This window comes from Gordionus sp. m RMFG-2023, chromosome 2, assembly GCF_954871325.1.
Source record: "Gordionus sp. m RMFG-2023 chromosome 2, tfGorSpeb1-WG-v2, whole genome shotgun sequence".
Lineage (NCBI taxonomy): Eukaryota > Metazoa > Nematomorpha > Gordioida > Chordodea > Parachordodidae > Gordionus > Gordionus sp. m RMFG-2023.
Genome location: NC_088776.1, coordinates 35,975,269 through 35,990,835, shown reverse-complemented (window position 1 = coordinate 35,990,835; position 15,567 = coordinate 35,975,269). Strand labels below are relative to the sequence as shown.

General features: G+C 25.8%; 1 protein-coding gene across 9 annotated transcripts in view; it reads right to left on the bottom strand.

The window, feature by feature from the left end:
- LOC135925294 (small G protein signaling modulator 1-like) overlaps positions 1–15,567 on the bottom strand; it is a 63,149-nt gene continuing 47,582 nt past the window's right edge. For 3 of the 9 annotated variants that reach the window (XM_065460535.1, XM_065460539.1, XM_065460540.1), the window contains 12 exons: positions 14,801–14,945; positions 13,190–13,363; positions 12,696–12,918; positions 8,101–8,222; positions 7,029–7,193; positions 6,828–6,907; positions 6,536–6,663; positions 6,044–6,126; positions 1,061–1,182; positions 923–1,019; positions 414–581; positions 1–127 (listed from right to left, as the gene is read on the bottom strand). In XM_065460535.1, coding sequence (XP_065316607.1) covers positions 39–127; positions 414–581; positions 923–1,019; positions 1,061–1,182; positions 6,044–6,126; positions 6,536–6,663; positions 6,828–6,907; positions 7,029–7,193; positions 8,101–8,222; positions 12,696–12,918; positions 13,190–13,363; positions 14,801–14,945 — 1,596 coding nt within the window. In that variant the 3' untranslated portion in view covers positions 1–38. Of the gene's footprint in view, positions 128–413; positions 582–922; positions 1,020–1,060; positions 1,183–6,043; positions 6,127–6,535; positions 6,664–6,827; positions 6,908–7,028; positions 7,194–8,100; positions 8,223–12,695; positions 12,919–13,189; positions 13,364–14,800; positions 14,946–15,567 lie in introns of those variants that run through there. The other 6 variants (XM_065460537.1, XM_065460538.1, XM_065460541.1 and 3 more) reach the window with 6 other exon arrangements.

Genomic DNA, 15,567 nt, shown 5'->3' with positions numbered 1-15,567 from the left:
TGTATATTTTGTAAATAATCTTCATAAATAATATATTTTCAGCTGGTATATAAAAGCTTTTGAAGGCTTTGGACTAAAATTTTTGAGAGATTTAAAATTTCTTTCACAGGATGCTTTTCAGCCATTTCTGTTAAATATAATTTGAATATTTAATATTAGAAGATTTTAATAAGAAATTTTTTAAATTACTAAGGGTATAAAAATTAAGCAAAAGAACAATTCTTAATTGCTTAACAAAAAATATATAGGATTGACAATCCCACAAAAAGATGCTTTTGGAGGTAAATAGCCTCTATAATCCGAACACTAAAAGATAATAAAAATGTATGAAATTTTATCAATAATCTTGATTTGTTAATATCCAACACCCTTTGGTTACATTATTAATTAGATTAAATATGAATAACTTCAACCGTTAAAAAATTTGATCACATCTGTAAATTCCATCTCGTTATCAATGATAACGACCCGATAATATTCTACAAAAGCTAGCGCCATAAATAGGACAAAATGGTTGGATACAGTGAATCGAGCAGCCCATATTGTTTCCCACACCAAAAATATGTCCTCATAGGTTAATTCTATATTATTTTTAACAAATCGGTCATAAATAGGTTAAATTAGAGTATAACATCTTATAATCAATGGTGTCGTTAGGATTCAAGAATCTCTATAAATTTTTTAAAATTTGAACAAGCCTTTAATAAAAATTGGGCCGGGTTCAAAAAATGAATACAATTTATCTTTATAAAATGTGATTTTTTTTTGGAGGGGGGGGGGGGACTGCTTTAAAGGGCTAACGATGCCAATGTTTATAAGAATTGATCTTGATTTTTTTTTATATTTGATATGTATTAAGCTAATTTTTTTTAAAAAATTTAAAACAAATTGATGGCATTTTGGAATAATTTTTTTTAGTTACCTCTTTTGAAATCTAATAGAAACCATCGATAACAAAAGTAAAAGTTGGTATATTCTCCACTTTTTTGCATTAACCGATGCATTTCTGGATCCAAAATCTTTAAAATTTATTACAAAAATACCATAATATTTTTTATACTTTATTTACTTGTATCAATGAAGCCATATATGAAAAATTGTCGTCCATGTTATTTCCCATCATTGGGAAATTTCCCGACATTTTTTCCATCAACTTTGAAAAGCATTCATACGTTATTACTTCTATTTTTTTTATAATGAATGATGTTTGAACTATAAATTACCAGGACACAGTTATATTCAAAAATGTATACATGACTTGGAACTAAACGAGAAATGTATAATCCAAAAGAGTTAGGAACTTTCCCGAATATATAAAAGGTAATTTTCTAATTTTATTTGTATTTTATTAATAATCATTTTATGAATTAATAGTCATTATATTAAAAATATTATGAACTATCTATATCCCTTCGCTTCTTGGAAGAAACAGCAATGCAAAAAATAATGCATATTTTAAAAAAAAATAGTTTCCATTTTATTTATATAACATGTTTCGCAGGATAAATACGTAATATAATCATACCCAGTGGCGTCATACAATCTCAGGGGGCTCAAAGATCTCTTTTTTTTAAATTACCTGATTTTTATCAAGCTAATATTTTTGAAAATGACTTCTTTTTTTAGCTAATAATTTCAAAAATATTTTTTTAGCCAATATTTAAGGAGGGCCTCGTTTTTGACCAATAATTTTAATGACTTTAGCTAATATTTCAAAATGACTTTTTTAGCTAATAATTTCAAAATAAATTATCTTATTTATGTATTTGTGAAAAAAATCAAATTTTACTAGGGATCGGCCCTTATGACCCCCCCCCCTTTATTCTAACTACTGATCATGCAAAATAATTATTTTTTATGAAAATTATAAAAACAATTTCGTTATACATAAAAAACTTTACATTTTATAAATGTGACGTGTTCGTTATATTTTTATTTTTTATTTCGGTATCTTGACCTCGAACTTTGATTGGTAACATTAACATGTATTGGCAGGTGTGAGGCCTCATCTAACCTTGCAGGGGAGGGCGTGTAGCGTATTGTTTTTACCAAACGCCTCTTACCTAAAATCTCGTTTTCACTATCACTGGAAGATGTGGGAGGTGATAGATGTGGTTTATTAAATATTTTGCTATTGCAATTTTGAAATCGTAGTATGCCATGAATAAGCTTGAGGTCTAGCTTAGAAGTTTCTTATCGCGCTTAGACTCAATCCATGCGACTGCTAAATCAATTAAATGATGAAATATTCGCATAGTGAATTATTGGTACGACTACAAATTAAATAATATGCTTTGGAACTACGAGACCTGGCTCGATTTTTTATGCATGAATTGTCCGGTTGGGCCTGTTTACGTATTTGCACAACCCGTGGAGTCGGATTTTGCAGATATTAAACATTTTTTTAATATTAATATGAAAGACCTGCAGAGGTACCACGGCCTGGCCCATGTTTTTTTTAAATATATTTTATTTATTTTTTTTATAGCTAATGGCGATTTAAAATATAAGGCTCATCCTGGGTATTTTTTTTAAATTGCCCGGGTATATTTTAAAAAATTAAAATACGGCAATAATTTTTATTTGATACCCATATAAAAATTTATTTTTTGACCCTCCCCCGATCTGCAGGTCTCTGATTCATTTATTTCATCGTATTATGATACCGGAGTGTAGATGATATTTTAAAATATAGATTTTATGAATAATAAACTTTAGCTTAGATAAGCACCTTTTATTCTTACTTAGCTTAAAGACGTGACATATTCAATTCGTGGCAATATTTAATTAGTAAAATTCAAATATTATTTATTAAATTAATGATTAAGTCAAATGTTTATTAAATCAATATTTTTGGAAATTTTATGAATGAGTTGATATAAAATTTAATGAACTTCAAAAATTATAAAATAAATTTTTTTATATAATGTTTGTCATAGAAATATAACTTTAACCCAAGTTATTAATTTTTATAAACATGGGCCTAGATTAAAATCATATATAAGCTCGGATAAACCCAAATTTTATACAATATTGTTGAAATTGAAAAACCCTTATTGTAGCCCAAAATACTTATCCTGATTTTTATGAAATTGAGGAAAGCCATCTATCTTTTTAATCAAAGATGTTAATTTCTACTTTTTTAACAATACTTATTAAGGAAATAAATTCAAATTCTCTTAAAACATGAGAAAATCTTTTATTCTTTCCAAACCAAAAGATAAAAAAAAACGTCTTTAAATGACCATATTAAAAATAGAAATTTTTATTATGATTTAGGAATGAAAAATCATGTACCTGATGTTAGGGCTACTTCTGATTTTGCCCAAAAATGTAATAATTTTAAAATAAATACACCAAAGGGACACATGCGGAGCTCTTAAATTGGCTACATCATGAAAAATTGGCACCGTTTTAGGAACATACTTTCACTTTCTATCTTTTAATAATTGAGTTTTCGACCCTCTTATTTCCAATTTTTAATTAGTCCTAAAAATCCTATTCAGAATACATTTGTAAATTCATTGATAATGATTGGCGAAAATATTAAACAATGATTTACCTAGTCAAGTTCATCAACTCCCTTTTTTCAAGATTAATTGCACTATCTAAGCCTGATGGTGGGGTTCGATCGATAATAGGGACTTTTTTTAGGAGATTAATAGCTAAAATAATCGGTGAGTGCATCAAGCCTGATGCTTCAAAAATGTTCCAAACATATTAACTAGGCTTTGGTACTAAAGGAAAATGCGAAATAGAGGCCGCTCTCTTAGTAATATATATCGAAGATCCTTCTCCAGACGTCGTAGTCTGTAAGTTGGATTTTAAAAATGCTTTTTAATTCTTTACCCATAAAAGTATTAAACATTTTTATGCAAAATTTATTGAAGAGTCATATGGCTGTAGAACCCCTTCCTTTTATATTTGGCTTGGGCATACATAACCTAATTTATTCTTTACTTTGACATAAATATATGGTATCTGGGATGATGACGCCATCTGTGGATCATAAAAATATTTTAGCCGCGATAGATTATATAGTTTTTAAAAAATCTTACTCAAATAAAGCAAAGTCTGAAATATGTATTTTAAATTCAAATGCCCTCGAAGCTTGGGGTATTATTAAAGAAAATGAAATTAATCTTCTAGGTTCACCTTTAAGCAATTTTTCAACAGTTAGGTGTTGATGGAAAAATATACTATAGGCATATAAGAACTGGAACATATTTTAAAAGAAATAATTTTCCACCAAAGTTTATCACTTTTTAAAAAAATGTTTATTTTTACTAAAAATTTTACATATTGTTAGATTTTTTTAAAAATATTGAAATTATTAATCGTTTTTATGAATTTTTTTAGAAATATATTAGAAAATATTAAATTGGAAGATTTTAACTGGGGTTTCTTATAATTATTTTGGAAAATTTGAGATTTAGATTTATATCCATTAAATTTTAAATCTCTTTTTCCATTTTTGGGATGAACGCCATGATATCTTCTTTTATCCCTCCTAAGGATAATCTTTTAAATTCGGCCTTGACTGCTTGGATATCTTTAGCCTTACCTGAACCTGTTATACCCATAGTTTTAACACATCAATCAATTTTTGAAACTTTAATTTTAAAAAATTTAAATTCCCTCATCAAACCACCTCTGGAATATATTCAACTATTACAAAATGCTGACTGTACTAGTGGTTATGAATGGTTGGAAGCACTATCAAGTCATAACCTAAACCTCTTATCAAGTAAACAATTAAATGCCATAGGCCACCGAATTGGATGTAACATGAATAAAATGGCTCTGTTGAGATCTAGCCAAAATAATATTATCTAAGCCTGATTTGCTCATAGATGGCAGAAAGGTTTGGACCTCTATTTTCCAAATCTTGAGGCCTAAATAATATTCTTTTGGCTAAAATATTGGGCTGTTTAACAACACTACTTAAGAGGGTCCTAATATCAAACATCAGCGTAACTTTAATTTTTTTTTAAAATATAGGCAGTAAAACAAGAGCCCTTACCTCAGAACTAAAGGGATTTTATTTTTTAAGACAAAAAATTCAAATTTCTAATAAAATTTAATTATTCATGTTTTGGGGGAACTTATAGTCCCAATTTCTTTTTTATTTATAAAATGAGCGTTTTTATTATATTATAGTTATATTATGAATTAAATAAATCGATACATTATCAAAAAAAATATCTAGAATATTGAGAGTAACTTGCTTTCTTACAAATTTATATTATTTTGTTAATTGGATAAATTATCCATTTAAATATATTTTTAATAGTTTTTTTTTAGATTTAACAAACGAATTTTAATAAAATTTTTAAATCTAATCTAATTTAGATAAGTTTTTTTTAGCAATAATATTGGTTATTTATTAGTGTAACGAATATTAAAATTCGATTAATATCATTATTAGTTTCGTTTTTTTAATGGTTCAAGCTAATTAAAAATCATATATTATATTTTAAAAATATATTAGTAGATTATTTCGTTTGAATATATCGAATACAAGATACATTAATAGGTTCAGATCATATATTAGCTACATGCATAGTGACTGTTGATTGTTACTTTTTCGCATTAAAATTTATTTTTATTTATACTACAACGCATAAATTATCAATTATAGTCTTTTAAAAGATGATACTTGTAATGGTTAACAAAATAGAAATAAAATCAGATATTATTTAGTTTGGAACCTTCCTAACCAGAACGAAAGACTTTTGTCGACTAGAAGATATGAATGTAAAGATGTCATTGTTCCAGGTATCTGTTATGTACATATTAAGACATGGATATGTGGTCAACATATTAACCTTAAATAGTCTAACAGAGCGAATCTAAGTTCGCGAGATTTTTCTAGACTTTAATCTTAAGTTGCCATTAGGCTTAAAAAAAATTGAACATAAAACTTTAAGTTCCAAATCATAGAGCTATTTTGACGATTTCATACTAATATAGAGGTGGATTAATTTGTTCATAAATATATATATATATCAAAATAAAATATATATTAAAATTAAGATTATACCTTCGTCAAAGATAACTAACAATGGAGCGGCTAAATCACACATTCCCTGAAAGTAGCCACATTCCAAGTTTTTCCACACATAACTTAATTTAAAGGCGAATATAATATAATTTAAACAATCATATTTTTTTTAATTCTAAAGTCAAACAAATTTACTCATAAAATATATTTCAAAACAGAGCTTGGAACCTAGAGGAAAATAGGGGTTGGTTTCAGTTCTAAATATTTTTTAAAAAGTGGTTCCACTCCGGTCTTAAATTTGACGAAAAGGTTCTGGTTTTAAACTGTTAAAGCAATCAAAAAAAGAAAACAATAAATAAAGCCATTAAAATGAATCACAGCATTTTAAACAATATATATAGTATAGTGTATGAATTACTTACACTTTGGTTGAAACCAGTTCTGGAATCGGTTCCTATAAATTTTAAGGGAGCCAGGTTCTGGTTTTAAATTATAACTCAAAATAGTAGAGAAAAACATTTATAAGGTCACCTGCAAATCACATTCCTGAGTTTATCTAAATTGTGTGTATTTTCGAAATACCAATAATTTCTATCGCACCTTAAAACGTCCTTATCGATACGGTGTATATTTAAAGCGAAATTGTCAATTACTTCAGGCTTCAATTATTTTAAAAAATGTGTTTTATTTAGAGATTTGTTGTAGTTAATTTTGAATTCCTGTTTTGCTTACTCTAACAGTTAATATTATAGCTATGTTAGGTGAACTTATGATTCAACAATTTGAAATAACATAAAAGTAAGGTTTTAAATAAGACATATACCGGATAAAACAGAGTATCATTGTCCTGTTGCCATTGAGCATACCTATTTTTGTCATTGAACGTCGAGTTACAATCAATGTCTATAATTATCACCATTATCGTTATGTAATTTAAAAAAATATAGCAATAAAATCGTGTAAACTATTTTTCATTCTGTACAAATGTTAAACAATTATTTCTTTATGATTCATATAATAATACCGATTATATCATCTATTTTGTCATAAATATCCTCCATATGATGGAAATCATCGATGTTCGGCGTTGTTTCCATTAATTCTGCTGGAGAATAAGAAAAATCTCGAGATGTTTCTAAAAAAGGTCCCAAATTGGAGATTTTTGAAGGAGAAATATGTTTATTTGAATCTATTTTTACGTAATAAGGAATATATAAAACAAATCATTTAAATAAATATAACATACATATAAAAAAATTGTTATTTTGTCAATCAATTATAAAGTCAGGCAGAAACTAATTCTATTTAATTCAGTCTCTTAAAATATTAAATTAATCAGTACTTAATCTAATAAAGTTAAATACTAGAATTTTTGAAAGATAACTTAAATTTTCTTTCCTTAGAATCAGCCCATATCTAGGTAAAGCTTATATGTGATCTAAAGAAAGGTTATTATTAGCCTTTGTTGTCCAGGTTGTAAAAATGCGAATATACCCGAATAACCCCAAAAGAAATGTATTGTATCTCAAAATTAGATTCATTCTTATGTATTCATTTTTACATAATTAAATAAACATTTACCTAACAAAAATTATAATTATTTTTATATTTGATCCAAAAACAAATAAATTTGTAGGATATTTATTATAGAGCTAGCCAAAAATCTAAATTTTTTTATCTACTAAATTAAATATTATTTTGACACCAAGTATATCATAATCTTTATTCTCATCAATAAATAACTTTAAAACAATTTTTAGTCTCAACTATTTATTCATATTGAAGACAGAGCATTTTAAAATTAGATGGGCTGACCAAATATTATCAAAAATTGGTGATATCTCAGAACTCATCAAAAATAAACTAAATTTTACATGAATATTGTTTAGTTAAAATTATTTACCAATACAAAATACGAGATCAGAATAAATGTTTTATAATAAATTTTAAAAAATATGGATTGTTTATATAACCAACCCCACTTGTGTGATAGAAGGATTGCCGCAAGGGAATAAATAGCTGGTATATATTTTAATATAATCTACAAAGGAATTGAATTAATTTTTCAAGTTTAAAATATATTTTTAAAAACCAACCAATTTGATCGCTATAACCGTTAATTGATGTATCAAGTGGTGAACGTATTGCATTATGATTTGACGAGATTATAGAAATAGGGGTTGGATAAAGAGGGCTTGCGGTGCCGTTTACTTGATCGCTTAATTTTTAAATATTTAATTAAATTTTTTATGTTACCGGCACATAATGTGGCAGTACCAATATCCGTGTAATTTTCGAATATATATTAAGAATAATTCCAAAGTGCATGAATGATTGTCTGAAATCTATAGGATAAGTATTTTACACATATTGATACTAGATTACATTTTTAGAAATCAGATCGTCAAATAAACTTGCTCATCAAATTATTTTGCCATTATTGGATTTTGCAGGAAATGCATTCCAGCATGTGTAAAAAAAATATTTACCCTATAAATTTTAGACAATTGCCTGGTTACGGATATTGCCGATAACATAATATATGTTAACTTGAATTTTTATCTCATGTTCTCAGATTGCAGAAAAATATTTTGATTGTTGTTGAGAAATACACAATTATTTTTATAAAACTCCTCAATTTTACAAGATAAATATCGGTTCCCTTTGAAAATAATTATTATCTAAAAATGTAATTCCGTTTCTTTCTTCGGCATATTAAGTTTTAAAACTAAAAAGGCTCTGCAATTGTTATTAATATTCTTTTACCGACTAACCCCGTTCCCGGAAATAAACAACGTATGTGTGAGTTACCGTTTATTTAAAATGTTTTTCCACTTAAAGCCTTTTGATATTGGGTGCCAGAAATCATATAATTTCCATTAATTAATAATAAAATGGAAAAAAACTTAGCATAGCAATCACGAGACTTTCCAGTAAAAAAATGGCGTTTCTTTCTCACATCTAAGAATAATTTTTATATTTGATAGATTAGTAAGAAATAAAAAATGACCACATTTAAATAGTCCAATTGTGGTAATCGAAAAAAAGTCCTCCCTGCATATTTTTTTAAAAAAATGAGCTTTAATTATCTGCTTGATGTTCTCAATGACATTAATTCTAATTTAGACTGATAATTCATTCATTAAAATGTATTAAAAAGTATATATAGATTGAAAAGCATTTAGACGAAATGGTTTCAATATCGTCTATTAAAGCTAATGAAATTGATTATAGCTGACTTTATATACACTTTTAATAAAGGAATAGTCAGTCTGGTTAGTATTAATGATATTGATTTTACTTAAAATAAGGTACGAGCTAGTGTTAGATTAATATTAAATATAATTTTTTTTTACTGATTTGATATTTCCTAGATAAAATCAAATCGATAATTTAATTATGATAAACCCATAAGTATTTGATTCAATTGAATCGTCAGCTAGGGCTAGCCTTTATGAGATAGTTAGATTAATATTAATTCATTATAATAAAAAAGATTTTGCTTATAAATATAAAGAGGTGAGTTAAATCTATACAAGAGCGTCAAGGTTATATTAATTTATATTCACTAATCAATTTAGTAAAAAAAAGAATTGGGGGAGATCTCCAGTAATATTTTATATCTTATATTCATTATAAGCATCGTTTAATTTGGTATCGCGTCATTACAGAGAAAACAATTATAAAGAAACTTTTACAGAGAAAACAATTATAAAGAAACTTTTACAGAGAAAACAATTATAGAGAATTATTTTATAAAGAATGATTTTATAGAGAATGTCGTATATAGAGAATGATTTTACAGAGAATTATTTTATAGAAAATAATTTTATAGAGAATGATTTTACAGAGAATGATTTAATAGAGAATGATTTTATAGAGAATAATTTTATATAAAAAGATTTTACAGAGAATGATTTTATAAAGAATGTATTTTATAGAGAATTATTTTATATAAAGAATGTATTTTATAGAGAATTATTTTATAAAAAATATTACTTAAAGATATGATTATTTTATAAAAAAATGTTATATATAGTCATAGGAAAAAAAAGTTACAGTATTTTACATAATTTTAAATATTAGAATTACCTTATATAAGCGAGGTTTTTCGATTATTAGATGAATTAATGGTAGAATAAAATTTTGACATGATTTGTAAGGAATTTTACGAAATTTATTTTCAAAGATAAGTACAAATAAAACTTTGGCAATGTAATTCAACTAGTTAAGTTAGTAGTTAAATTTGGGAAAATATAACAAGTTACAGTTAATAGTTTTTTTTTTTTAAATATAACTAGCCACTAGTTACAATTATTTTTAGTGGATAGTAGATTCAGGGCTAGCCGGATCGATTAAATTAAGTTAAATCGAATATATTTATATTAATATAAATTCATTGGCAAAGATTTAAATCATATATATTTATATTAATATAAATTCATTGGCTAAGATTTAAATCATATAGTAAAAGAATGTTAAATTTATTATTTAATTATATTTATTGAAATATATATATAAATTAAGTAACCAGTTACTTTTGCGCGGATGCCTGTTTCATATATCTCAATGCATATGGCGCACGGTTCAAAAAAATCCGCTAATTTGCAATGCATACAAAACCGAAACAAATTTTGCTATGTACGTAAAAATGTTAATGTCACTGGCATATGTACCAATTGAGGATATAATTTATGGATTGGAGGAATTATGTGCCTCTAAATTTTATCAAGAAAATAGGGATATTCTCTCCCCCTTGACAGAATACTTTGAAGAGACGTGGATTGGAAAAATGATAGCGATGGAGAGGAAGTCGCCAATATTTAGCATTTCTCTATGAAATTGCTACGAATTGACACTATCTAGTGAACCGAATACAAATAATTCAGTAGAGAACTGGCATAGAGTTTTTCGTCTCATATAAGTTCACATCATCCAACGATCTGGAAATTTATAAAGAGTTAGCAATTATATTATATTATAAATTTTAGCATTTTAATTTTTAGCTCTCAAAGACGAAAATAGCCTGAATTGTTACAAATTGGAACAATATTCTTTAGGACTATTGGCTCCGCTTCAAAGAAAGAATATCGCGAAAGATTCAAAAGGATTTTTTTAATTGTTGAAAATTTTTATTCAAGAACCAGGCTTTATACCATAATTTAAATTTAAATGTTTAATTTAATCATATAATTGTATTTTTTATATTGGTATATTATTTATACTATGTTTATTTGGATTTTTTATGAATAAAAATTTATTTGATATTTCGAAATGAATATTGCTAAGCTCAGTATATTATCAAGGTTTATCTTATAAAAACTTCATATACAAATAGTATTAAACAAATTCTTTAAGTCACATTGCCAAAGTAACTTTTAACAACACTATATATTTTATTTTGTATTCTTATCTTTAAAAATAAATTTCGAAAATTCCTTACAAATCTTGTCAAAATTTGTTTATCTCTTAGTGACAAATAACTTTTAACTTAAGAATGGATTATCGGTGTGTCCCATCTATAATTGGATATTTTTAGGAAGAATAATAATATAAAGAACTAAATAAATTTTGCTGAAGATAAAAAAAGTTTATAAATGAAAATCTCTACATTAGTTTTGTCAAATTAAGTGGTTACCATTAACTAGCTACACTTTAGCTAAAAAATATTTATAACTAGTTACATTTACAAAATCGTAACTGTAGCTGGCTACATTTTTTAGAAAGTAACTGCCAAAAGTAACTAGTTACTTAATTTAAATAAATTATGTCAAATACTGTAACTTTTTTCCTATGACTATATATAACATTTTTTATAAAATAATCATATTCTTATATAAAATTCTTTATAAAATAATTCTTTATAAAATAATATTCTTTATAAAATAATGCTATTAAATACATTCATTATAAAATAATTCCATATAAAATACATTCTTTATAAAATAATTCTATAAAATACATTCATTATAAAATAATTCTCTATAAAATAATTCTCTGTAAAATCATTCTCTGTAAAATTATTCTCTATAAAATTATTCTCTATAAAATTATTCTCTATAAACGACATTCTCTATAATTGTTTTCTCTATAAGTGCATTCTCTATAAACGTCATTCTCTATATAAAACTTTCTCTATAAACGACAAATAATTGTTTTCTCTATAAAAGTTTCTCTGTAAAATACATTCTCTGTAATGACGTGGAACCGTTTAATTTGTTAATAATTTTTATTCACAGTAATAGCTTTATAATTTTTTTAAAATCGCAAAACAAAAGTCTGGATTGGGTTGTTTTGAATTAAGATAACCCTAAAGTTCTGAAAATGTTATCATGCGAGTGAATATATCTTTTTTTACTGAAAAAGAATTGACGAGGGACCGAATTTTAATGACAATAAAGGTAACCTCAACTAAAAGTTTGATTTAAATTTAACGGGATTTCTAAAATATAATAGAAATCATCGATTATTTGATTCCCTTGTGATTTAAAAATATTTAATAATTTTTTTATATTATGTTAAATATAAATTACACGAATATAAAATTTGTGAATGAAAAGTGTATTAATTATATCAAACAAACTCTTAAAAATTTTATCTTTAGTAAAGTGATTGTAACTAGGCCCAATAAAAGTGGGAAAGTTCTGAAAATAGAAATAATTTCTTTAGCTTAGATTTTTTTAAAAATAACCTTTTATCAAAGACTTCGTCGAAAGAAGTGATAGTTTCGAAGGTATTTTCAGGCTTTTTACATTGATTATTTTCTTTGAGAGTAGTTCTCTGGGTTTTATCGATGTTCTCACCTATTTTTTTGTTGTTGGGAGGTGGGGTGTTTTTGTATAGGATTAATGATGACCTTTTGCCGAAGAGGGAAGTGTTACTTATACGCCTTAACAAGGATGAACAATTGCCATCTTAATTATGATAGTGATTATATATATTAGAAATATGTAGATGTTATGATGTTTGATATGAAATTATGGAATAAATATTTTATAAAATTATTTGACCTTATTCTCAGGGTTTTACATTTAAAAAAAGAAAAAGTCGGATCAAATTTAAAATATTAGGAGAAAAATATTTTAAATCATAAGTATAAAATACACTTTATTTAAATTTCTCAAAAAATAAGCGAAGTAACATTTTATATTTCTACCAAAAACATAATTATAATTATTTTAAAACTAGAAGATTCGAGTGATTCTTCGGTATGAGTCCGGTTTAAAGGTTTTTGGGTATTTAAATTATTATCTCCAGAGATATTAGCATCGTTTTCTTGATCTATTGTACAGCTTATTTTATCCGTGCAATTGGAGAACGATTTTTCGGTCATTTTTTGAAGTTGAATTGCTGCGATCTCTATAGAGATTTAATATTTTTTTATAAAATAGAAAGAAAATATTTAAATAAACAAGATTATAAAACAAATTAAAAATAAAATTAGTATAACCGATAAAATTATTAATATAAGAATAGAAATGCAGACAAAGAATTGAAAAAATAGATATAAAAGAAAATAGATTTAAAAAGATAAAATAAACATATTTCTTTGTCGAAATCAAGCAATAGAATTATATTTTGAAGCATTCCTTTTTGAATTATATTACTCACAAATCTAAGTAAAATAATTTAGCCATACCTCTATTTTTAAATTAAAATAATCATCAAATTTATAATATTAATCTATTATAACAATAAATTTATGAAATAAAATACTGGTTTTATATTTGTCATCCTTCGTTTAATATCGAGTATTCTCTTTTTTAGTTGAATTGCCTCTTTAATTCTAAATAAGGAACTAAAGCTTTACTTATTCGGGAATATTTATCCTAATTTCAAATTTTTTCCTTTAAACCGTTTTCCCTGCATCTTGACAATATGCCATAGATTTTCAATAAGATTGAGGTTTACATTAGAAGGGTAAAATCAATTAAAAGTTATAGAATAGTGGCAAGAGAATCTGTTCTGTGGAATAAGGCTGACTTTGGAAAATAATAATCAGGAGGGTGGAAGTAGATGTTGTAGAATTTTCTTATATTTTTTCAGAGTTAATGATTATCTTCAATAAAATAGAGTATATCTTCTCCATTTTTTGTCATGGATATCCATATCATAATTCTGGTAATTCTGTAGGATATTTCCAACCGACAACGTGATTCGTCGCAAAAAAAGAATTCCTTAACAAGAGGGCATAAAAGTGCAAAATTTTATATTTCTATAGGCAGGGGCATATCCTAAAAATGCCCCCCCCCTGTAGATACGGTCCTGTTTACACTACTGCTTAAATTTAACATGGATATTCTTATCCTTGACTTACCTTCGTCTTACAAATTAAATAATGATATTATGAATATCTGAGCTGAAAAATTTTACTCTGTGAATAAATATACATTTACGTTCAAATAAAAATGTTACAATATATCAATTTTACATACAATTATATATTCTATGGTACTAAATCGGCGTCTAATTGTGAAACGCGCCGCGTTAGAGAAGAACTTGAAAGGTAGAACTAATCATTTTATTATTTAGTATATTTTAATGTAATAAATGAATTTATATTTTAAATTACAAACAAGTTTAATAAATTTATTTAACAATAGGAGTTTAGGCAAAGTTAAATATACAAGGATAGAGTTACTTAGGTTGGGCTTAAATAATACTAATTTAGTAGAAAGTTTATAAAATTTCTTAAATGGTAATTTAAATGCTAGATTTATGAAAATTTTAATAGAAAGTAATTTAAAAAACAAGAAAGATAAGAAAAATGTGTATATCTTAAAATTCAAATTACACCTTTATCCCGTTCTTTAATAAAGGACTCCAATTTGGCCCATTCAGCGTAATTGTATTCGTAACTTTGTTTGGAATTTTTAAGAAGCGCAGTTCTCTCCTCAGTAGTGGAAGAAAAATGGTAATATTCCAGCAAAAAGGGCCATATCTTGATCGGGACATTTTAATATCATATAATTAAAATATTAAGCACTAAAGTAAGGATAAAATATAAGAGGAAGGGAATTTCTCAAATTTTCAATAGACTAATGTTCCTTACTAACATAATGACCAATGATCAAATCTATATTAATAAATTCGTAACTGTGTAAAACTATGGGCAAAACAGGAAACACTAAAAAAATTTGTTTCTCAAGCCAAGGCGATATTTGTATGAAAGTATTTTTTTTTATTCCCCTTAAAATATGGATATAATTTGTGGTTAAATGTAACTCGTTTAGATGTTTAAATATTAATTCTATTCAGTTTAAAACTTTTTGTTTATATAATGACATACCAAAAAGATATACGATTCTCTAACTGAATTTCAAGTTTATATATCTATGTAAAGAAAAATAATTATAAATTTCTTGAGGGTCCTGTGATAGTTTATCATTATATATCAGGAATAACTACTTTCGAAAAAACTTTCTATTGATAATTTTATAATTCGGACATAGATGATATAATGGTATAAAACCGTTCTATGCTATAAAATGATTGATGGTCAATTACTATCATTCCTTTTAAATTTAGAAATATTAAAGGATTTGGGATCGTAATCCTAACAA